Source organism: Haplochromis burtoni, unplaced genomic scaffold (genome assembly GCF_018398535.1).
Source record: "Haplochromis burtoni strain Fernald_Lab_line unplaced genomic scaffold, NCSU_Asbu1 Contig_72, whole genome shotgun sequence".
Lineage (NCBI taxonomy): Eukaryota > Metazoa > Chordata > Actinopteri > Cichliformes > Cichlidae > Haplochromis > Haplochromis burtoni.
Genome location: NW_024582433.1, coordinates 180,589 through 205,695, shown reverse-complemented (window position 1 = coordinate 205,695; position 25,107 = coordinate 180,589). Strand labels below are relative to the sequence as shown.

The following is a 25,107-nucleotide window of genomic DNA, read 5'->3' as shown; positions in this document are numbered from 1 at the left end:
CCGTGTCATGAGTTGTCTCTTAATGTAGCATGAGTGATACCTTGGCAGCCTTTTCACATTCTTGGGTCTCAGCGGAGAGAAGAAAAGCTCAGATTGCTGAAAAATAAATAAATAAAAACCCAAAGTTGCAATGGCTAGGTTGTAAATAGCTGCTAAATTCTACCTGTTTTTTGTTTTTTCATAGTCTAATGATTTCACATGCATTGACACCATGATGCAAAATGCTGAAAGTTTATCTCCAGGAAGCCCCCTACTGTAGCATGGCGTTTGTGCTTCCTTGTAGCCAGCAGTCCTGGCTTTGTGTCTAATGGAACAGAAGACTTCAAACGTGACTAATTGTTATCTATTTGTTTGTTAATGTGCCTCTTGTTTGGTGCTGTTGGGAACAGATGTGCCTGATGAGCTTTGTGAAGTGGCAGAGATATGCACTGGGATGAGCCTAATCAGTAGCACAATTATAAGTTGTGGAGTACATCATCTGCGCGAGCTGAGGAGGAAAATTGTTGTTTTTCATTTGGCGTACATGCAGCATCTTGAGCATGTCCCTTTCACAGTTAGAGAGCTGCCAAGTTTTCCAAGAAGAAGGGGAAAAAAAGGAGAGAGGAGCCCTACGCTGTGTGCTTGGTTCAGCACGGGAAGCATAAAGAGTAACTGATATGGGTGTGTTCCAGCCTGTATAAAAAATACATGGAAAGGTTAAGAAGAAGATGATGTTTTTAGTGAGAAATTGGGGTGGATCTGTTGTTGCTAGAGGAAGAGTGGTGACATGCTTGCTGACCTTCTACGTGACCCTCTGTGGTGATGCCTGAAGGCTTCGGTGAAGGCAGCGACCTCAGAGCTCAGTGCAATAAGCCTTGGGCTTCACCAGGATGGCCTGTAAACACATGCTGGGTCAGGTGCTGTTAAAGAGTTTCTAATCAGAGGGCATCGTTTTTTTAGTCAGGTTATTGCTGTGACTATAAACAAATTCAGACTTCATGTTGCCTTTTATTCAAAATCTGAAAATTTCTATTATTATTATTTAGTATTAATGCAGTAACAATTTGCGGTGGATGTGATTGAGCACTGAGGACTTGATTTGTGTGTGTGTTTAGACTTGTCCAGTAGATCCCACTTTTTTTTCTTTTCTCTTTTCTATGTGTGCAGCTTTTAGCACTTGCCTTCTAGCGTCAGACCCTGGGAGGCCACTGAAATGTGCTGGGTGTTGAGGTTGTGTTTGAGCAGGTCACAGCTCAGCAGATGACATGGCCTCCTTTGTCAGTGTGGAGCACAGAAATAAATCGAGGTATTCGGAACAAAAAGACATGTCGTGTCCAAGTATAACATTTATCTGCAGTGATGTCTTTGCATTTAAATGTTCAGATGGAGTCACATTATTATAATGTTACTTTGCATGATCTTCAGTATATTGTTATAATATGGACGATTTTTTCCTTGTTTTTTTTGTATCAGTCATTATTATAATACTTTTTATTTATATATTATAAATATTTTCCATCTTTCTCTTTTCAGTTCTTCCTACCACGCTGTATTATAGAGTGAACATCAAATTAGTGTTATTAACTAGTGCTTTCAAGAAATGAAAGCTCAGTTTCACTTTCATTCAGTCACTTCACTATTTAGTAAAAGTGAACTGTGGCACCAAATGGACAATTATAAGTAAATAAATAAATAAAAACAGAATTCAGAATCATGGCTTTCTCATGTGCGTGTTCGTTGTCTTCCTGGAGGAATGAAAACTCCAAACCAAATCTCATCAGGGATCAAACTCAGATTCCTCCAAAGAGGCAGAAATCTCTGCAGGCTGTCTGGAAAGGCTACACATTCAAATTGCATTTTTACTGCACAACACATTGCAGCTGAACACACTTCACACCACTTTTGTGCTCTGAATGCTGAGAGGACTGTCACCGTATGGAATGAGATTTTGTTGTGTGTGTGCGTGCCATACACTATTCTCTGTGCATACGTATCTGTGCGAATTCATACCTCTTTAGATGATGTATTGTGTGTTTTTGCTTGCATGTCTGCAAAGTGTAAAAATCTCACTCTGTGAAGTGTGTTATCCTAGTGTGTCACCAGCACCAGGAGATAATGGTACTAGACAGAGGCTAATGTACAGTCCTATAAACCGTAATGGATCCAGCGGGAATACAGAGCTGATATGAAACTTGTAGGCCACTCTTGTGGTATATTGCCTTTAATATTGTGTGGTTGACTCTGTGTATGGTGCATGATGGGCAAGAATGTTTAGAGGAACAGCAGGATTATGACATGGCTATATTAAAAAGACATTAAAATAATATGACCCACTCACGGGGATAGGTGGATTGCTGAGCCAGGCTCTCCTTTGCAAGTAGATGGAAGATCATTTTTGGGGGGGATTTTAATGGTTTGAAATTATTCAGCTGTTTTGGAGATAGGATGTGAAATGATGCTGATTTTATCAGTCTCCTCCACTGAACAGTGCCATTAATCTGAGTGTGCATTGTTTATTCCACCTATTATTAACACAACGGCAGACAAATGGATTAAATAAAAGTCTCTGGTAAGGATGTCCCATTCGCTGTTTTATGGAGAACCCTGGGATCTAACGTAGTCTCTGTGATCAAAGAAAAGAAAAACAAGTTATGATGTTTATATTATGTTATATTGTTTAGTGTAGTCGGGGACAGGGGTGCTCGCATGACCAGATACGCCATTAATCATTCTGTCGAGGAGGGAGGGAGCCTGGGCCACGGGGCTAGGGGTCGGGGTGGTTTGTAAGGGTGGGGTGTGAGGGGCAGTGACAGTTTGGCAAGGTGATGTGAGCCGGAGAGTCCCCCTCCCTTCAATCTCCCCCGATATCACACCATCTCTCCCTCAGTAGCTTCCGCTCTCTTTTTCTCTGTCACCTTCTTCTATCTTACCAGCCACATTTTCATTCCCTCTATTAAGGCACTGTGTTTACCCCCCGGTGTGTATCTCCTGGGCCCGAATGGGCCCAGCACTCACGCGCTGTGAGTGCTAGGCCCCACATATCACATGGTGATAGGATATATTGAGTTCACGGAGTGTGAGTTCATAAATGTGGGTGTGTAACGCTTTAAACGTGGGAGCAGTATTACTAACACAGTGTATTCTCTATGTGTAAAGTGCAGTGATCCAAAATGATCAAACTGGTGCTGATAGAAATCTCACTCTGAGGCTGGCACTGGATACAAATCCAAGCTCTTCAGTTTTACTCAACAAATGATATATTTTGACCTGTGAGTTACAACATTTAGGTTAGGGAATCATTGGAGTCGTCAGGTTCATTACCTCTGGGGACCACTGATGTTTATTCAGATGCCACAAAACTCAGTTTAATAGTTGGCATTTTGACCCTGGACAACCAAAACACCCATTATTATTTTCATTTCTACTATTCAACAGATAAAAAGGATTTCAAAATTAAGTGTGAGGTCTTTACCTTTGAAAAGAGTGTTGTTGTGACTTGGCACTGTTTAAATAAAATTGAACAGAACTGAATAAATGCCTGTTTTTGCAACCTCTCTATGTGGATCCTGCACAGTCACTTATTTGTGGCTCCTTGTGGCGTGTCGGTTGCCAGATGAATACGGGTAAAGTGAAGAACTTTACAGAGCAATGGCAGATGAATGATTGACTTGGGGCAAAATTTTAGGGGTGCTTTTTCCTATTCACTAACAGATATGTGTTCAGTGTTGCATTTAGAGTTCCAATGACCATCGAATCATAATAACATAAAAAAGTAATGTGTCTTTCCAATGTTGGTATGCTGTAAAGACATCACTTGTAGCTCAGTTGCATTAAGTTCACCCTGTAGTCAGGCGTGGAGCTTTTTTTTGTGATTACTGACTAATATGATTTGAGAGTAAATGTCGTTGTAGCTCCTCTTCATCACAGCCGAGCCTTTGATGTTTTAAATTCAGTCCAAGGATTGCACGCTTCTTAATAGGATGACAAATTTGTAGAGGCCCATGATTCACGAAAGCATTTCAAAACCAATTAGATAAAACCCCCCAAAACCCATGGTCATCAAGCTAAAAACAAGACTGTAAATTACAGCTCGTGTCAGTCACGACTTGTTGTCACATAAACGCTTACGCCTTCTGACAACTGAAAACATTAAATAAACACTTTTTAGAAACATTGTCATTCTGACTTGGTTTTAAATGTCAAGTGCACTGCGTGTTGCTCACGTAGGCCTGGAATTTAAGAAAAAAAAAAAGAGCCTCTGATCTGCAAAGTCCTGATATGAACTGGAAGCAGCAGTGGTCATTCCTTTAACACAACCGCGGGGATAATTGGTTTCTTTAAGGAAAACATTCTGTGGTAGACTTTCAAAAATTCTTAAAGGTTCATCCCTGTATGTCTACTCTTTGATCTGTCAGCACGATTTCCCCGAGAGGTTTCTCCCTTTATGTTGTGTGTCTCCATTGAATGCATGCTCCTTGTTGGACATGCATTTGCAGTATGCCAGTTAGTATTTTTTTTTGACTGAAGGCCGTGTGTGTACGAGTTTTTAGCAGTGACATCAAGGACATGCCATGGACAGAAACCCCGGAGAGTTGAATCAGCACGACAGGCAGGCTCACAGCTATCTAAAGCGTGTCATCTAATTTAACCTCTGAGCTTAGTCTGAGTCACATAATCAAAGACCATACATGTCCGTAAATGCGTATTGCTTGTTTGTCACATTTTTAAAAAAATTTAACTTTTAGCTCTTTCTTCATTAATCTTTGTTTCTCCCTCCATAATATTTTATGCCCTGGTTCGCGAGCGAGGCTTCTGTGTCTGACGTGCATTAAACACCTGCTTTGAAAACAGAGATCAGTCGCGTGGAAAAGCCCAACAGAAGCCTTCAAGGGCTGTGGATCACAGGCAAAGTCAAATATTTGGCTATGGAGTGTCTGGGAGGTGCATAGAAGAAATCTTTTCATCCCTTCCCCCCAGATGAGGATTTCTGCAGCTGTCAGAATGCATCTGAGGGTTTTGGGGAATGAGTCCTGGCAGGTGACAGGGTGAGCTGATTAGTGATTGCAGTATGGCTGTGTTATGACAAGTGGCTCACCATTATTGTTGGAATTCCCCCCCAAAATTGCTAAATTTATGGTATGGTATACTTTCAGTATCTCCCACCGTTGGTCTGTGTCAACAAAGATTTACCTCTCTTCCTTCTGTTGGTACCAGAGAGGCCATGATTGGCTACTGCAGACAATAATGCTAGACCGAGAAATACTGACTAGAAAAACAGAGTAAAATGGGAAAAACACTGGCAGAACACCTATGGTACGTAGAAACCAGGTGTTTATTTTGACAATGGTATTATTTAATGATACCTTTAATAATATCTATTATCTGATTTTTTTTTTTACTTATTATTTTTGCTATTGTTACTTTTAGTGACACACGATCTATTGTTGCTGGAGCACCAGTTTCCTGATGAAAGTGAATACGAGAGTTCTGTAATGTCCACCCGAGGGCATGGCAGCAGTTTTTTTTTTTTTTGTCTCTAAAACGTTGAGAGGGGAGAGCAAAAGCACTTACATTTTCACCACGAGACTGCGGTGCAATTTCCTTTAGTGTAGACAATTTAAAAGCAATGAAACATACGATACCTACGAACTGAATACCACACCGTAAAGGAATAACAGTATCATCGCTGTAAGGCACCACTTTTAACTGTTAGTGTCTGAAGTGGCAAGTTCAGGAATCTTGATGTCTTATTCATCGGAGACGGGGAGGAACCCGGGATTAGTGTACTCACAGCAGCCATATGAGAAGATTATTACAGTGAAGGAACTACAAATGATCTGAAGTTCACTGTAGCATCTGAAAAAAGTCCTGATTTGTTTACTGGATTCACGAAGGAGATGTTGCATATGAATATTTTAATGTTAATGTCCATGCTTTATGAGGGAATTTGTGACCAATTAAATCACATTAGAGGAAACAAGAAATGATCACTGGTACCACTTCCAAATGTACAGCCAGCTGAATGGGCCGCATCTTGTTCTACGTAATCAATTTACCTCTTTCTTGTTTTTTTAGGCCACCGTTAACTTGACAAGACTCAGCTTTTGCCAAAAAAGCACTTTAGGGATCTTTTAGCAAAAAGCTGCAGGGAGTTGTTTGAGAAACGGGACATGAGGCCAGACTGAAAAAAGGGCATCTTCATATATTTTAGCTCTCATTATTTATTACATCGTGTTTCTTAAGTTCCGCCAAATAAAGTTAAAGAACTGCAACACTCTGCATCGCTGCCCTGTGGAGGAACCTCAGCTGCTTGTGTCTGCAGTGAGGTTCAGTCTGAAACCAGGATAATTGGCTGTTTCTTTATGTCTGCTGTGTACTGTCATTTCTTGCCTTTAGTATTTTAGATATCTGCCATTGGGGAGTGTCAAAGAGATGTATGCAGTAGAGATGAGAAGAGGCAGCCCCTACTTTTTAGTCCACTGTGCTGTTGCTATCTGTGGCTATTTATCTGCATACTCCTGCGGGTGACAGGGAACGTGGCTGAGCTCGGCTCTGGCTGAGCTCCGTCCTTGGAAGTGGGGTGAGCAGCGGACAGGCTGGGAGTCAGACAGATGCCCTCAGCTTACCACAGATCATTAATGCATGAGGGCGATGGAGATGGGCAGTATCTTGTTCCACTGGAGAAAAGGTCACAGCCAATGGAGACTGCAGAGGAAAGACAACATGAGTTGAGGGTGCAGGGAGATGCAAAGTAAGAAGGGAGGTAGAGAAGGGGTAGAAGAGAAGGAGGCTAGAAAACCAGAGCATGCAGAAGAATTCTTAGTGTGGCAGTGTTATGTTTGACTGTATATATGTATGAATGTATGTGTACTTATCCAGGTTTGTCCATACACTGTACTACCTGTGCATGCATGCATGTTTTATGATAAGCGATCCCAGTATATCTGATTTGCCTTTGAATCAATAGCTATATTTTATATGTACAGCAGAAGGAAATTATTGAATTTAGTCTAAACATGGCAGTTTTTAATAAATCTGGTTTCTTGGGTTGTCAATATGAAGGCTATGATTACTTATCAGGGATTTTTCCCACCACTCCAGTATTCAGCTGCAAATCCTCACATTTAATACGATTTTGCACAAAAAACACAATGTTTTAAGCAGTTCCTTTTATGTCTACATCAGAGTGGATTCTAATGGTGAAGCATGCAAAAACATTCCCAAAGGGGGAAAAACATAAACACTGAGGAAGTTTGTACTTGAGAGTAGTTTTTAATGGCATAACAATGGAAAACACACATTGACATGTTTTCCCCGAAGAGATATTTGGCATGCATTATCAGGCTGGAATAGCACACACCACGTCTCAGTTTGACACAAGTGTATACTGTACTAATACGTGTCTGTTTTTAATACATTCAATAATGCATTAAAAATGGGACTCTCCAACTTCTCTTTTAAATGCCATTTCACTAACAGCAGTGCAAAGTCACTGCATAGCCTGCTCGTGTAGGGCCATGCATTGTCCTCAGGTTCTCACTCATCACGTTCAGCTTTAAAAAGCCAAGGTGACAAGTGTCAGGATAGATATTTTTAAGCCTTTACTACCTACAAAATACCAAGTCTGCCAAAGCTTATCTTTACATTTTTACTTGCTTCAGTATCCTTTTCTAAAAAAAAGCTTGCGATACATCGATGCAACCTTTGTATCCCAAATGTTAGTCATGTACATCTGTAATACGTCCATAGTAACTAAATATATTGCTGAAAAGTGCAAAAAGCCTCAAAGAAATTGAAAAATTCCTTTTGTACAAATCTTCTAGATACAGAAATGTCAAAGTTGTATCCCTCAAAATTGTAAATGGACATGGCACAAAATCATTTCAAAGCACAGAAATTGTTTTTTGAGGATGTGCATGCCTTCATTTTTCACATACTCTCGTTTTTATAAATGGCAAGAAGAATGCATATTGTGTACAATTTTTGATAGTGTCCCAGGAACTGTATTTACTGAAAGGTATAAAGTTAAAGTTGCTTAGGCTGCTGCCCCCGCGACCCAGCCCCGGACAAAGCGGATGCAGATGGATGGATGGATGGATGGTATAAAGTTAAATATTACTTTACTGGGAAAATTACATCACTTTTATGTTGTTACAGTTAGTTGTACGCACAAAAACACGTGATGGTCTATCCTGACAACCTGATGATGTATAATTTATCTGCTGTGAACAGCTGATTAGATCAATAAAGCACCTATAATTGGATTATGAAGTTTTTGTTGTTGCTCTCACATTTCGCTTGAGTTCTGCAAAATTTCTGTGTTAGTAGAAGTTAACAACAGTCTGGGACACATTGAATGTGTGATATACTCATCCAGTTTTGCATGGTAAAAAGGATTATTGCTCTAACTTATTTGGTTTCAATTTTACCAGCATTTTTGAAATATATCTGTGGCGATCGTGGCTCAAGAGTTGGGCATTCGCCTTGTAATCGGAAGGTTGCCGGTTCGAACCCCGGCTTGGACAGTCTCGGTCGTTGTGTCCTTGGGCAAGACACTTCACCAGTTGCCTACTGGTGGTGGTCAGAGGGCCCGGTGGCGCCAGTGTCTGGCAGCCTCGCCTCTGTCAGTGCGCCCCAGGGTGGCTGTGGCTACAATGTAGCTGCCATCACCAGTGTGTGAATGGGTGGATGACTGGATATGTAAAGCGCTTTGGGGTCCTTAGGGACTAGAAAAGCGCTATATAAATACAGGCCATTTACCATATCTGCAAATGAGAGTTTGGTAATAAAGAATTAAAAGACTGATGTAGCTTCCTGATCTGAAAAGTAAAGCCAGTACAGAGGTGCCTTAGAGATGCATTATTTGACCAGTTTTAGTCCACATGCTTTGGGCAGACGCTTCCAAATGCTCAGCTTAAAGACTTCAAGATCCAGTCAGTGACTTTAGAGTGCCTACATCCATCTTTTATCTACAGTCTATGAATTCAACACATAATTCAACTCATATGTTGAATGACATTATCTGTAAATTTCCAGGCTGTGATACCTGGATGCTTCCACTTGATTTATTTTCTCAGACTTGGCTAAAATCTCCCCAGAGCCACAGAAGACATTATTCAAGTTTTCTTTTTCACAAGCTCCCCATGACCATTAAATTCACTGCCAACTTAATGTTGAAATAATGCAGTCCCTGTAAAGACATTTTTCAGTCTCGTGCTTCCTTGGAGAGTGACAGTGATGAACCGTCTTGTGTTTGCAAACATTTCCACACAATACACACAATATCCATTATTAGATTTTTCCCCATTTCCTCTCCCCGTTCTCATTTAATTTTGCAGAGATTAACTTTTTAAGCCAATGCTACAGATTTGTCTCGTAAATGTGCGTATTCCACATGAGATGCCAGGAATCTGCTCTGCTCAAGCGTGGCTGTGTAAACGAGTGTTGTGGCTGCGAGGTCGGCATGTTGTGGCTGTCTTTGGCTTTCTCTCCCCAGCCGGTTTCTGCTTGTCCGTGGGGTGCCATGGCTTGCTTTTCTATTGCGGGCATGGCAGAAGCAACGGGTGGGGTAGTGTAAAGGGACATGGGGAGATGGAGGCTTGGGGGAGTGCATACTTACTCCTCATTGCCCCTCCATTATATGTGGTTGACCTATTTCAGCAGTGAGCAGCAGAGAGCTGGGAGGGGTACAGGGCAAAATCACAGGCTGACAGTAGTCCCCTGGTGAGCGGAGCAGGGTGTGTGATTGCCTAATGGAGTCACCCCCCCACCTCCATCACCGCCACCCATCGCACACACATACACGTACGCAAACACACACACTCACACAAAACAAACACGCACCAAATATCTGCCTGCCCTCCTACCAACTGTCTTTTCCTCTTAACACATCCATTAACAGGTGTGATGTCTGTGCGTGAGTGAGTGTGTGTATGTGTGTGTGTGTATGCGTGCACGCGCGTGTGTGAAACACAGGTTGCTGGGCAGTGTTATTTCTGTTACGTGTTCTTGTTTATGTACAGTGTTTCAGTGGAATAGATCATTTCTTATTCTGCTGCCAGCAGAACACTTTCAGTCTTTGGAGCTCTAGTGAAGTACTGCTTGGTGTTTAGATGGCGGCGGAGGACGAAGCTAACAAGCCAGTCCAAAATTCCCCATAGATGTTCAACTGGGTTCAGAACCGAAGGCAATAGCAAATGCCTCATAATATTTTCATGTATCGAATACCTGTGAGCCTCTGGCCGTTATTCTTGTTTTACTTACATGTGTCTCCGCGCTTGTGGGTTTGTGTCTGCAGCTCGAGTCAAAAGTGGACGACTCTAAACACAAGCATACTTGTCAAGATACGACATGTAGTCTCATATAGTTGAAGGTGCATGGGACCACCATATGGAGATGGGTCTCATCTCTGTGAGATGTCTTGTCACATTTGTGTGACTAGACATAGTTCCCAAGCAGAGAAACTAAAGTCTTAGCGTTTAGTTAGCTTTTTTTCATTCTCTATTTTCACATCTTGATTTGAAATCTCATATTTCTCCCTCAAACTTTTCCCTTCTGGCTTTATGGAAACTTGTCTGGGTTGGTTTGAATCCGTATGCAGTTTCTCTTCTCACAGTGAAATAAATAAATAAATCAAAATGAAAATTGACCAGGGCAACAGAATCTGATCTGAAGTAGTCAGTCAAGATATATTTCAGATGCACTCTGTTTCCAGATGTGAACTGCAATCTATCTCAGCCGGATATGGAAGCAGTCAGGATATGATCCTGTGATACCAGGTTTGGTCAGGGTCATAGCAGCATAGTGGCATGGTTTATGAGTGTGCAGCACTGGCATCACATGTCCACTTTTGTCTGTGTCTGTTATACAATGAAGTAGCGCCATAATTACTGCAGATTCCTCACTGTCACTCCATCTTTAAGCCTGCTCTACCACCTATAGAAGCATTCATTGGATCATAAGGCAGGGATTGTATAGAAATGATTCATTACTTGATATTTGAGTAAGCAAGGATACAGAGGATCATTCAAGATGTTATTGCAAGGGAATGGAACAGTATGAAATGGGCTGATTCATTGTCATAATCATCATGGGCTGTTTAAACCAATTTTGCCAGGGCTTTGCATGTAAGGGAGTCCAAATGGATCTAAGTGCATGTGAGCTAATGGGTGTTGGCACACCCAAAAACTACACAGTCACCAATCCTACAGTAATTACACATGTATGTAATGTAGCCTGTGTGCAGAAACCAGCGTGGTGCAATTACCCTCGAATGCTTACAAAGCCCTTTTCTTTTTAGCCGTAAGCCCAGCAAGCGTCCTGGCTACCCTTAAATAAGCATGCAGGAGGACACACTAGCGGTACGGAAATACAATGGAAAAATTCTGCACCGCAGAACTATTTGTAAAGCAGCCAAACAAGCTGCAATTCTGACTGTGTTGCTGTGCAGCTCCTCTTGTTCAAATGAATTCAGCATTTTTAAAATAACACGCTTAATCTACGTGGAAGAGCAAATATGCTGCAGGCCTGCTGAGATGTAAGTTTTTGACTGTAAATTCAAGTTGAATATGAATTGTTGTCAGAAGTGCAGAAGAAGTAGAAATGCATTAATTATTGCTTAAATTCAGAGGGGGATTGTGTTCGTAGCTAAACCAGCCTACTGTATGTGTGCATAATATAGATAGTTTATTACCTATTTCTATAGGAATAAAGCTTGAAACATAGAAAAATCAGCCTTTATATTATAAGTGAATGACATTTATTGTCTTTGGATCAGGCAGTCATGTATCTGGAAGCACAAGATGGATTTGTAGTAGCAAATACTTTTTTACAGCATAAAAGCAAGTGAGTCGATGGTGACAGCTGTCAGATTTTGTTGAGCAGACTGTTGGGACACACTCTGATAACTGATCAGCTGGTCAGTCTTCTTTTGCGACTGAGGCTTTTTAGAACTTATAGTAACACTAGCTGGCTTCATCTGTGTTTTTGATAAAGTGAGTGGTTGCAGTTTTCTCGACAGAAGCACTGTTGCAATTTTTTTTTTTTACTGCCATCTAATGCTCTCTGCACTGTAAATAAAGAATTAGCATGTTGTACAACAGCGAGCTTGTGTAACAGTATTAAGATTTTAACAGTATTACAGCCATATCTAACACTTGAGCTGTTAGGCCCAAAGCGGCATAATAAATTGCTGGAAAAGCGGATAGAGTTTGTGTTTTGTGCTCTCGGTGTGTATCTGGTGTCACTTGCATGTGTGTGTGCATGTCATCGCCCTTAGGCCTAGATGCAGAGTCATGTCTATTAGCTGGCTATTGCGGTCGGCTTCTTGTTTTTATTATCAGCATCATAACGGCGGCATTTGTGCGTGTGGGTGTGTGCGCGTTTCTGCCCTTTAATATATCACCTCCTGCTCTCCCTCTAGTGATCCCGGGGCTAAGATTTATGATTCTGCATTACATCTGCCTTGTCACATTAATTCAGCCATCACACAAAGACACATGTACACACATGCAAACGCATACTTCACCCCTCCACACACAAACACACCCACATACACACCCATGGTTAGACTATCAAAGCCCGCATTAGAGCATACACCCATGTTTGGTATATTACGGCGCACAACAAATCCTGATCTTCTCATTTCCCATCATATCTGAGGTCTTTAGTAGATGGCTGCAGGTCAAAATACACAAATCCTCAGCTCAGCGGTAGGCCTGGGAACACAGTAGAAGGCACAATTGTGGAGAGAACATTAAAAAAGAGAGAGAGAGAACTTTTCAAGGCACCGTATGTCTCTTTATGGTTTCTCACTTTGCAGTTTGATTGACGAGATGGTGAGAATAAGATTTAGGTTGATGTGGGCATGAGGGCTCTATGTGCCCGTGCATCTCAGAGGAATAAGCAGGCAGCCAGATTCTGTGACAGACGTGCAGAATAGACTATGCTCTGGGGATGGTGTCTCACACTTTCTGACACACTTCCAGTCTGTAATGTCCTTCAGATAAAGTGCTGCTAGGGATTTTTGTGAGGTTGGACATTCGAGTGCTTTAGAATATATGTGTGAGGAAGGCATATAAAATGAGAACACATCACTGAGAAATGATGAGATGGTTGCCTTGTCTTGATTCTATGTAGTTATGCAGTTACGATCCTCATCGCTACACCTGTACATCGCTGTTATGTCTTCTCTAACCTTGCTGTCTTGTATCAATGGTACCGCTATTGCTTTGTGAATCCATAGAAAAATACACAAAAATTCAATTTGAGTCTTAATGTCTATATAATATAATACAAATGATTTACATTTAGAAGTCCTCCACTCAGAACTTTTGAATGTATTTGCAGTGTCACGTGTCATCTTCGGCTGATTGCTGCACAGTAGAGGAGCGGTGTAATTCAAAGCAGAAAGACATGGTATAATAAACACTCTGCTTTTAAAAAATCTGCTGAAATCACACTAATCTCTTTGTATGCATATGTCCAAATTATCAATGGCTTTACACTAAGGCAAGGTTGAAGGAGTTTGAAAAATGGACAATTCTTGAGCTTTACATGCAAGTAACAAAAGGCCATAAGAGTAATTAATTCATGTATAGCAGATGTATGTATGTTTTGATATACACAGGACAAATATTGAAGTGTAGCTCATGAGCAGATTGGCAGCTTCTACTTGTCGGTACTCATGTCTTTTCAGGAGTCTAATTTAGTGCTGAAAATGAGTTTGTTACTGTTAATTTTCTTTGATGAGCAGCTCTTCTCCAGTGTGAAGACAGTCTACACTGGTGGTGAAAGGCGTAAGATTTCTCTCACTGTCTTTTTGAAGACACGGGTACATTGGTAAACCACTTCTAAAGCTGATGTGAGGTATTTGAGAAATCCTCTGAACCGCTTTATGGCTACGTTTAAAACAAATGCCCAAATGTCAAATGCAAAAACAAATGTAAATGAGATTATTTTGCTGACACTTTCTTGCATGCACAATTAATTTCTCCAGAGTTTATGTTGTTGATAAGTTGTGTAGCTTATTCTGATCATAGTTTTTTGTTTTTTTGATCCTGTGCATCTGTTGTCATCTTTTGTTTGTATGTCTGCCCTTTTGGCCTTTCGCTAGTGGCAGAAACAGGCTGCCTACTGCTATGGGCCAATTAGCCAAGTAGAGGCATCGCATCAAGGCGTTGGGCACAGTGAGGGGTCAGAGAGTGCAGCGCGTCTCCTTCTGACAAGCACAGCTCCACTCCATGGCCCGCTGGTCAGTATGGGGTAGGGTGATGGCCCTGTCTGGTTTCGGGCACCCAGGGGTGTGACATGTGACAAGTGAATAGGCTTGCCATTTTTGCGATAAAAGGACCAGTCGTTATGTCTGCAAGTGAAGCCAAGCAATGGGGCTTATGTATGCAATGGCTGCTTGAAAACATCATTTAAGTGTTTGTGCATCAGTGAATGCAAGTGCTCGAGTTGTGGGTGGGCATGGAGGCGCGGGAGCATGACACATATTCATATTGACACCTGTCATTGAGGACTTGAAGCATAAAGATGGCAAATACCCATCCTGTGTGAAGTTAATTGGGGTTTGTGTTGTACTGTCTGTGTTTGAACCCCCGCTGTACCTCTTTGGAATGGGTTAGGTTGAACAGCCCACTTGTTCCTTACACCTTTTTCCTCTCTTTTTCTCTCCCGTAAACTCAGAAAGCAATGTATGTGCCGTGCCTTGCTGCACCATAAATTAGTCCTGGGTGGCGGCATGGTGCTTGCTGGGTAATTTGGACAATGGGGCGTTTGACAGCTCACCCATCACAGCTACAACGCCCCAGGGAGCCACTTCTCCTCCAGAGCTTTTCTCTGTCTCCTTGCGCTCTCCTCCCTCAGTGCTGATGGACTGACTCTCTAAGTAGCAGCATCATTCTCCAATCAAGCACCGAAATGACTTTTCATCCATGAGCACATGCGGGAGGGAAAGGGGGGTGGATGGGGAGCATATTGTATCCAATGAGAAGGTAATCGTAACTGCAGGAGACTGAGGAGAAAAAAACATTTAGAAAAAGCAATAGAAAAACAGAGAATGTGACACATAAGGATAGGGGAGCTAAAATAACACCCCAAAATGAAATTAAATATGTAAAATGTTGGTCATGCATTAAGTTAATGGCAACTTTAAGGTTGTAAGACAACAAGTGTGAATGCAAACGCATTCTCAAACATTATAAAAGAATAAAGAGGAGAAACATAAATCATCTAAATGGGCTTTAATTGCCAATAGTCGTACTCGTTTATGCATCAAAGCAATTCAACCACTTGCTCACTGAATTGAAACTATTGGTCTTTACACATAAATTTTAATTGTCTTGTTTTTTTTCCTTGTTTTTTCCTAGTTACTTTTCAGTGTTCATGTTCCCACTTGTAAAGGGAAAAATCTCATAAGCAGACTTTGGATGAACACTGAATAAACTGCTTTCTTTAGTTTAAAAAGATCGCTCACCTATCTCGTTTGTCGAGGTCTCTGCTTCTCTCGTGCTTCTTCTCACCTCTTTAGTGTCTCCTATCACGTAACTGAATAATTATTAATTAATAGAATTACATTTGGTTTGAGAAACATAGAGCAGATTTCTAGTCTTCAATCCATCATTTAATTTCTATTACCAGCTAGTCTGACCAGATTAACTGCTTAACTGGCACACCGTGTGTTTTCAACCACAGGCAGTAATATTTAAAAATGTGTTGATCTAAAAATTTCAATTTAGTCTTCTATTACATCAAAATATAGTTTTTGGGGCAGTGATAATGTGTTTAAAAAATGAAATGGTGAACCTTGATAATTATGATGCTTTGACCTAGTCTTTTCTGGCACCATCATGCAACTGGACAGGCAGTGACCAAGGCCTAGCATGACCCTGGCAACCGCCAGCTGCTTCCTGCCAGAGTGCAGCCAGAGAGAACCAAGTGAAGGTCGGGGATAATGATCAGAGAGAACATGTAAACGCCAACAGTGAGAAAGACATGATTGCATGTGCAAAGTCACAAAGACAGAAGTGGGTCTGTCCTCCCAAAAAAAAAAAAAAACCAAAAAAAAAAAAAACCACAATCAGCATTTGCTGATTTATTTTTTGCATTTTTTAATATTGTTTTTTTATTCTCCACCTATCTGGCCACTTATAAGTCACAGAGGAAGCTGTGGAAAAGTTTAGGAAGCTGATTATTGTGCAAACTTTACATGTGCATCTCTTTTTCTCCCATTCTTTAATATTCCGGTATTTTTCAGCTGCGTGTTTGTACTTTACCACAGTGGCCGAACTCAGTTTGCGCATTAATTTTTCCAATTACATCACATGCGCCGGTAAAGATAAAACCCATGAATTGGGGTTTGCTATACTGAGCACATTTAATTATTCATTCTGTTTATTTGGTATACGTGAACTCTGCCTCCAGGTCGCTGTGATTTCAGCCTGCAATGACATGACTATGTGCAGTGAACTGATTGAGCTCAATGCTGACTTTTAGGGAATCTCTTGTTGTTGTTTTTCTTTTTCTTTTTTTTTCATTTCTCCTCCCCTGCTAGTTTGTGTGATGGTAGGATTCCCTAGAGATGATATATGAGTGTGCTTTGCATGCCTCAGCAGAGAGGCTCCGATAGGACGGGGCGAGGGAGAGGTCACTGGCCCTTAACAGTAATCAATAAATACCTGCCGCAGCCAAGTGTGAGACGGGACCCTGCAGACAATGTGTGTAGACACACGAGTGTATATAAAGCACTCAGCTGGAAAGAGACATCAGAGTGGAAGGAAGCCTGTACTTATTCTGCCCATTTCTCATGGAGCTTCTAAAGGATTTTGCTTTTAAACCAACAGCCATACATATCGATTTTGAGCCAGTGGGATGTATGGGTCTTTACTTAATCCAATACTAACAAGTATTGACTGGGGAAAGTCATTACCATAGATTTATGTTCACTCAATATAATGGGTAGGTGTGCTTAAAGTACATTTATTGGGAGATCTGATTGACAGTCTACTTATCCTGCTTCACTTGACTTGACAGCTGGATGGTTTATTATTCTGCTTGACCACCCAGATGCAAAGCACCTCTTGTCCTTCCCCATAGCGGAGTAGCAAAACACCGCCGAGTAAAACTCCACCCTTGTCCAGCGATCAAGCCAACCAGCTTTTTTCTATATCTGGACGAGGGATGTATACATGAATGACAGGGCTGAGTGAAAAGAAGGTGAAAGGAAGAAGGCAAGAGGGAATGAGAGGAGAGCAAAGTGGACAAATCAGAATAAAACGGGGATGAACAGAGAGGAGGTTTATGTTGGTGTTCATTCTTTTTCATGCTTGACTCACCACTGATGGAAGGGAAACATTGTCCAACTGATACAGTGCTTTCTTTGGGACAATAAATCAGCTTGAGTACAGATAAAATGGAGACAGCTTATCTTGCACGGTGATGTCACAGCCCAGCATTGAAATGCTGTTATCAGAAGCACTCACATGCAATATATGATATAAGATATACGGTCTTACAAATATTCACACCAGGCATGCGGTGCAGGAAAACGGTTCATTCTATAGTATGTGCAGCAAACATAGTGTACATAATACAGGCTATTTTCTAGATGTATAATGAGAATTTATTTTATGTAAAAATCAAAAGTATCACCTGTATCAGTAAACAACACCTTACAGTGTATTTTCAGCATTTCAGAAATGGTTTTTGAAAACTGAAGCCCTATCATCTAGTCTAGAAATTTTGTAGTAATATTGTGTTTCAATGTTTTACTTTGAAATCCCATTTACTTCTACTCACTGTAGAAAATCCACACAAATCTCCCTGGTTCCAGATTTGGACATATCCAGAGTGTCTGTTGCGAAGAACTGACTTTGGCTACAGCTGGCACCTAAACACAAAATTTAAAAGAACAAGAGCTTTTACAAGTTTTTGTGACTTCAGTGGCTCAAGAGAGAGAGAGCAGGTCATCCACTGTCAGGTCGGTGGTTCGATCCATGGCTAACTGCCCTTGCCCAACATATTGGACCCCAACTCATTTCCAGTGCATCCATCAACGTTTGATAGCAGCATTGCAATATAACTGTCAATCCATGACGTGCCTTCAGTGTGTGTGTCTGTGTGCGTGTGTGTCAAAGGGGCAATGGATGAGCAACTGAAGTCCAGAATACCCCAGATATGCTATGGTCGTTTTTTGTTGTTAACTTGAACTGCGTTGTTCGGACGACTTTTGATGAAGTCAACCAGTTTCCATTTATAAATACTCCTATAAATGATCTATTATTACTTTGTTCCATATTTAAGATGCAGTAACATGATTTTAAGCCAAAAAATGTTAAAGAAAATATTGGCAATATCAGTATCAACTCGCCAAAATAATAACCAGCAAAGTAAACACTGGCTAATTAAACTGGTCACTCTTGGTTTAGCTGGTTTTGCAATCTGTTTAGCGCTTACTGCATAGAGGTTTCTCCTGTTATGTTGTGCTTCTATTACATTAGAACCATTTGCCATATTGGACCTAATAAGGTTCTAAGAATAAAGTCGTAAACTGCTTTCTAGGCCTGTGTAACTGAAGCATTCACTTGATCCTACATTGTTATTGTGATTATCACACGTCCAAAATGGTCAACTTCACGTGGTTAGTGCTCACATGTTTGCAAAATCTCAGTGTTGACCACATTGAAGTTGCGAAATATGATCTCATATTTATTATGAATTTCTTTCTTTCTTCTCTGATGTGGGTTTCCCACTTTTCTGTGCAACTGTGATTTATTTATGCAACACTTCTTTTTTTAGTGTACCTCTTATCTCAGGGACTCTGTCTTAATATATGTTGTTGTGCCAGTGCTATGAGCCTGTTTTAACTATGATTTGTTCATGTCCAAAATGTAAACATCCCTTAATATTGCTGCACTCCCACAGTTACTGGAGTGAACTCAAGCCAAAATAGAGAGTCACTGCCAAGACCTTCTCTTATCTTGCTTCACTCCCACTCACTAATCTCGGATTAATTCGATTAATTCTGATCTGTCTTTCCATTTTCCAGACCAGCGTGCCTTCTACCTAATAAATTCATTGACGATGCAAAATGGCAGTATCCATTCATCCAGTAAACTTATTTTTAAGGGTTTTCTTTTTCTTTAGCAGCTCATTTGTCTTCAAAATTCTTTTTGTTCTTGTGTTGTGAAATTGTTCTAACATTCAAGTAATATTCAATTTGAGTCTTAAAATATTCACTAATAAGAGTTACAGTATGCATTAGGAAAACTTACCCCAATTACAGAGCAAAATACAATTTGAATAAAAGTGCTGCAAGGACATATTTCATTAAATTTTAAACACTTGATATGAAAGCAATTTCGATTTTTTCTGATTAAAGTCAAGTTACAGAATCGCAGATGCTTCGAAAAGTCCATATTGCATATCAAACACTGGAGGCATGCCATATTAATGTTCCTGTTAAAAGGACAATGACACTAAAAATGTATTTCATAATGCATGTTTGGTCTTTAGAAGCAATATGCAATTTGCCATTACACAACATAACTGTGCATTGTCACGAGCACTCATTATTTTTAATAAGCCAGTGCCTAAACATCTAAACTATTTTATCACCAACTGGAAAAGAAAAAGTCTGAGCTTTTGTTGCCCTCTGCATTGTTTCGGTGAGGGAGCAAAGGTGGAACGTACTGAGATGTTAAGCAGTGATTGACAAAATGCGATACACAGGGATCAGTAATTGGCTATATGATGAAACAGTCGTGATTCAAAAAGTGTATTTAAAGAGATTACGGACAATTTACATCAACACACAAGCATATCGTGTCTATGAACAGGTTAGAGGTGTTAATAAACCTGGCGTATTAACTGGCTAACTTCCAAGTACAATCCATCTATCCATTTTCTTGCACTTCTTCAATTCAGGGTTATAGCGGGTGGATGCCCATCCCAGCTGTCATAAGCAGATGCATCCTGGACAGGTCACTTTCTGGACTAACACAAAAAGACACACAGCCAAAATGACCAATGAATGTCTTTGGAATTGGGGAAGAAGCCCACATAGAAAGACCCCAGACTGGATTTAAACCCAGGATCTTCTTGCTGCAAGGTGACCAGTGCTAATCATCACACCACTATGCAAGCATGAAAACAAATTAGCATCAGTCCACACTGTCAAGTCAGACTAATCCCAACCCAACTAAGTCCTCCCACATTTATGAAAGGAAGAATTTTATCACTTATATATAATTTCAGATTGCTCCCAACACAGGTTGTTGCTTAAATAGACCCTTGTATGTTGCCTTTTAGCAAACCTTGCACATCAGAGAAAGCAAGTGTTCCTGATTAATGTTCCTGCAGTTCAGTCTGTTTATTTTCTACTTTTTGTGAACTGAGGTGCATAGTTTGTTTATGCACTCGGCCGACGCTGGATGCGTCCTCTTAATTTCCCTGGTTGCTCATTGTAGACCTGTACATTCGGTCTATGCTAGTTTCCAGCCACTTGTGCCTTACAGCACGGTGCCTCACATTGCTTTCCAGCTTTCACTGGCTGTAGGTGACAAGGAAGAAGCTTTCCAGTCACATTTCAAAGAACGAAAATAACAAATCTGTCCAGGGAAGTGAATGTGAGTATAGGTTTCTTATACGGAAAACGTACGCCACAAACATAAAACTACTAATGCGGGGTGTTGAGGGGGAGCAGAATGATTGGTAAGAGTCAGGGTCTTTCATTTTGTCATGTTTCTTTTTTCCCCATTTCTGGGCTGATTTTTCACTGCAGGGCTAGTTCCATTCACTTGAATTTATTATTTCTTGCACTGAGGAAGCTGATGAAGTCCAATGTCTGTAAGCGAGCTTGTGCGTGCCTCCGCGCACATTAACGCTTGTGCTGGGTGTATGTGTGCGAGGAGATGAGACACGCGTCTCTTTATGTGTAAGGGAGCCACGCTTTCATGGCTGTTTCAGATCTCGCTGCCTCAGAGTTCGACAGAGCGACGGAGCCAGAAGCGAGAGGGAGAGATGGAGAGATAATAGGAATGGAGGGTGAAAGAAGGCTAACACAGTCTTTAATGAGTTTCCTTGGCTCTCTTTGCCTGTTTCTGGGTCAGGGTCCCCTGGCTGAGGATGTGGGTGGACTGAGGACGATAGAGCAGAAAAGAACAGTGTAAGCCAAGGTCTGCTTGAATAGACTTGTACATTATAGAGTCATCACCTACAGTACATAAAGATGCATGGGAGGAAAGGCCACGCAATGTTTAGCTTATTTTTTGAATTGATAGCGAATGATGGAAGTTAATCAAAACAACTAATGGTCTTGTTGTGGCTCTTTATTGCACGTACACAAACACAAACCCCAAAGGTCAAAGGTCACTTATAGCTTATATTCAATTAGCAGGAGCTTAGAAGTCCATAAAAAACACATCCAAGCTTACTCTTTTTTGATGAAATGCAATCACACACCTACAAAACAGGATGTGCAAATGGTAAATGGACAGGTTCTTATAAGACCTCACCTGCATCATAACAGGACAGAGACAGACCCCTCCTCCGCCTTGCTGAAGGTGGCTTTGGCCATTTTCTGGTTGACTCCTCCTGCCCTTTCATTTCCTAGCAATCAGCTTCAATCTGTGGCAGGTATGGAGGGAGAGATAACATTAGGGAGACATCATGGGGAGATATCTGCTCAGCCAAGACATTATTTAGTGCTCTCAAAGCATCCAAGAGGCAACCTCTGTCAGACAACAAGGCTCCAGCATGTCCACACAGGACAGAGAAATAGGTAGATAGAAGGACATGGAAGAATTACTGATGGGCTGATAAAGTATTTTGTTATCTGAACAGTCTGCCTTCCTGTTTCTGTCCTCCTGTGCTATGTTACTGTCTGTCTGCTGCAACTCTCTTTCAATGACTCAATCCATGTCTGTCTGGCTGAGTTACTTTGAGTGTCTCCCAGTGTTCCTCCCTCTCTCACCTTATGTTTCCCACTGTAACTCTGTCTCTATTACTTTGCCTTCTTTCTTTCGCGCTTGTGAATAATTAATGTCTACCGGTTCGATGGTAATAATAGAACAGATCTGGAGGTGACAAATGGGATGGCCAATAGGCTTCATCCTTCCTTCTTCAAAGAGTTACAAAGTTAGCTGGGCTCATTTGGTGGGCGTGTACACCCATATATTTGTGCCACTTTTTTTTTTTCTTCCCTCCATGTTTGTGTGTGCATGCACATGCAGTTGTGTGTATGTGATTTAAGACAGGGAGATGAAAGGGACTTGTAATTACAGGGAAGCATATCTGTCTACTGCAGAAGTATCCGAGGAATGGCATAAAATGGGCCAGAAGCCTGAGGTCATTAGATCTGGAGCATGTGTGCGTGCTCGCATGCCTGTGTGCGAGAAAGTGACAAAAGCAAAGAGCATGTGTGCGCGAGAGAAAATGGGAGACACGGATAGATCAGCTTATAATTTCAGTTCCTCGGAGTCGACCTCTGAACTCTGCTTCTCATTATTGGCTCTGCCGTGCTCGCTTCTCAGCAGTAGCTGATTGTGGTTAGACCGAGGAGGCAGTCTTATTGCCGGAGAGGAATCACAGAATTTCCTGCGCTCTAAAATACACTTGTGTAAACATTCCAAAATATCAAATGATAGGGATTTCACTGTGTGCTGTGCACATGGATAATCCCATGCAAAGGCTGTGGTTATAATACTGTCCCACTGTCTCTTGTCTGCTTTCCGCTCTTCCATCCCGTCCTCCCACTTTCTGTCTTGGGATTTTGGCTTCTGTTCTCCACTTCGTCCTCTCTTTCCTTCTAACCATTCTTCGTTTGTTTCTCTCTTCACAGTTGAGGATGACTTCATTGGTCTCGGTGAGCTGCCAGAAACGTTCCCCTCAGACCCCCCAGAGCCGCTGCCCGTGTTTTTAATGGAACCAGAGGAGGCCTACATAGTCAAGAACAAGCCTGTTAACCTGTACTGCAAGGCCACACCTGCCACCCAAATCTACTTCAAGTGCAACAGCGAGTGGGTTCACCAGAAGGAGCACACTGTGGAGGAGAGGGTTGACGAGAACTCTGGTCAGTAGAAAGATCGGCTACGTGCTGACTAGCAACTCTGTTTTAGAAGACATCATGCTGCACAGAGCATTAACAAAAATTGTTTTCTTCACAGAAATGCATCCTGACAGCTAAAACATGATTTGGTTTTATATTATCATTTAAGAAAATCAAAGCAGTTGGTTAAGGTTCGCAGAAGATTGTTGTTCTGATAAAAAGTTGAAAACGTAACCTTGATTCACAATATGATGTTTTCATATTTTCCCAAAAGCAAGTGTATGAGTATGAGTTCTGACAAAAGTGTCTTTACAAACATACGCTCAATGTGAATCTCTGCTTATAAATCTTATTGTCCAGCATATTTAACTGCTGACCTTGCCACTCAGACTGTAGGTGAGGTATCTTTCATTTGGCACCATCATTTCCATCACAATCATACGTTTATGCATTTGAGTGTGTATATTTTGTTTCGGTGCCTGCTCAATAATCCAGATAAGGATATTCCAGAAAGTTTTTCAAACAGTGTTTGTGGAGTGGAGAAAGAGTTTGCCGCTCATTCAACTGACCTCTTCAGTTTCTGCAGGTTTCCTCAACTTCATAAACAACACAGATTAGTGATCCTTTATGTGTCAGGAGTTTTAGCAACAGCTGAGATGCATTTTTTTCTCAAAAACACAATGTTTTTCTGGCTTTCAAACCTGAAAACACCCTACAGTACACCAAAAATTGTTCTGCCCCGAGGATCGGGTCCTCTGGCACAAGAGCAAAACGATGTACGCGATTAAGTGCTGAGGAGATTGCCGTAATTTGGGGATACCAAGCAACTTTTGGCACAACACAGAAGAGCTGCCTTGTTGGGCCTGAACCCCTACAGACCAGATGTCACTCCTTTAGCGATGATGTTGTCACATCCTTGTCGGGGGAGAAAAGGTGGTTTGAGCGGGAAAGTCAAGGAAGCTGCGTATGTGAAAAGAGAACGGCCATCTCTGAACTAAGAAAAGGGTAGATCTTTCAGTGCTGTGATTGCAGTCATTTCCCAATTTTCTGTGAATAGTACTCCTGACTGTGGATCAGTGTTCTTGTCAATTTACATTTTAAACTGAGCTCGTGCCTCGTTGGTAGTCAGTGGTTCCAGTTTCCGTCATTATGCAGCTGAGACTGAAGAGTTCATTTGGGTGAGTGATGAAACGTTTCTTCCACTGAAAACGTTGTGCATAGATGAACAGAATCAACTTTTTGGGATATGTCTGTTTACGTACCTGTTTTGTTGAGCATCAAGAGGAAGTGATGGTAGTGAAGCTCCGGTACGGTTGTTTTTAAGAATTCAGTCCCCAAAGGCACCAGAGCCATTACACACAACAGCCCAGCACTGATTGGCTGCATTCAGCTGCTGTATTGGAAATTGAGTTCGTTCTGTCATCCACAGGTACCAATCACATCGCATTTACCCTTTTCATTCCACTGTTTTGACACACACACACACACACACACACACACACACACACACACACACACACACACACACACACACACACAGATAGTTTCTCCTTTACTTAAACGTGAATTCACACACATATGAATACACTTTGAACATCGGAAAGCGTGTTTTAACTTTGGCATTTAATATAAAATACCTCTGAAGTTCCATTTTACTGCAATATACAGTATGGGGGAAACAATAGCAGTGTTAAAGATGACAGCCAGAGCATATACAAAAGAAGTGTTACAGCAGTGGTACAAGATACAAAAGCAGATACACAGACAAAAGGATTCTTGCAGTGAGCACAAACATGAAAGGAGTTATTGGGAAAAAAACAAGAAAAACAACACGCTTTCCAACCTGAAATACTTTTATTTTGTGACCTAGTGTACTTTAGGTAGAATACACCGATCTGAGCTTGTGTTTCGTAGTTATGATTATGACAAAGAAGGGGGTGAGGTATCAGTGGCTCTTAGCCTTTATGTCAGAAGGTTTTTAGCTAAAAGCATCAACACGGAAAACAACCCACACATCATACACGCACCCACTCTACATAGCCATATCCACAGGCTATTTACTGCAAAGACATTCATTCATT

The 25,107-nt window shown here is 41.2% G+C and overlaps 1 protein-coding gene across 3 annotated transcripts in view; it reads left to right on the top strand.

Moving 5' to 3' along the window:
* The window catches only part of unc5c (unc-5 netrin receptor C), a 136,631-nt gene that overhangs the window by 42,236 nt on the left and 69,288 nt on the right, over positions 1 to 25,107 (top strand). For all 3 annotated transcript variants that reach the window (XM_005941562.3, XM_005941560.3, XM_005941561.3), the window contains exon 2: positions 22,820 to 23,050. In XM_005941562.3, coding sequence (XP_005941624.1) covers positions 22,820 to 23,050 — 231 coding nt within the window. The remainder of the gene's footprint in view (positions 1 to 22,819; positions 23,051 to 25,107) is intronic.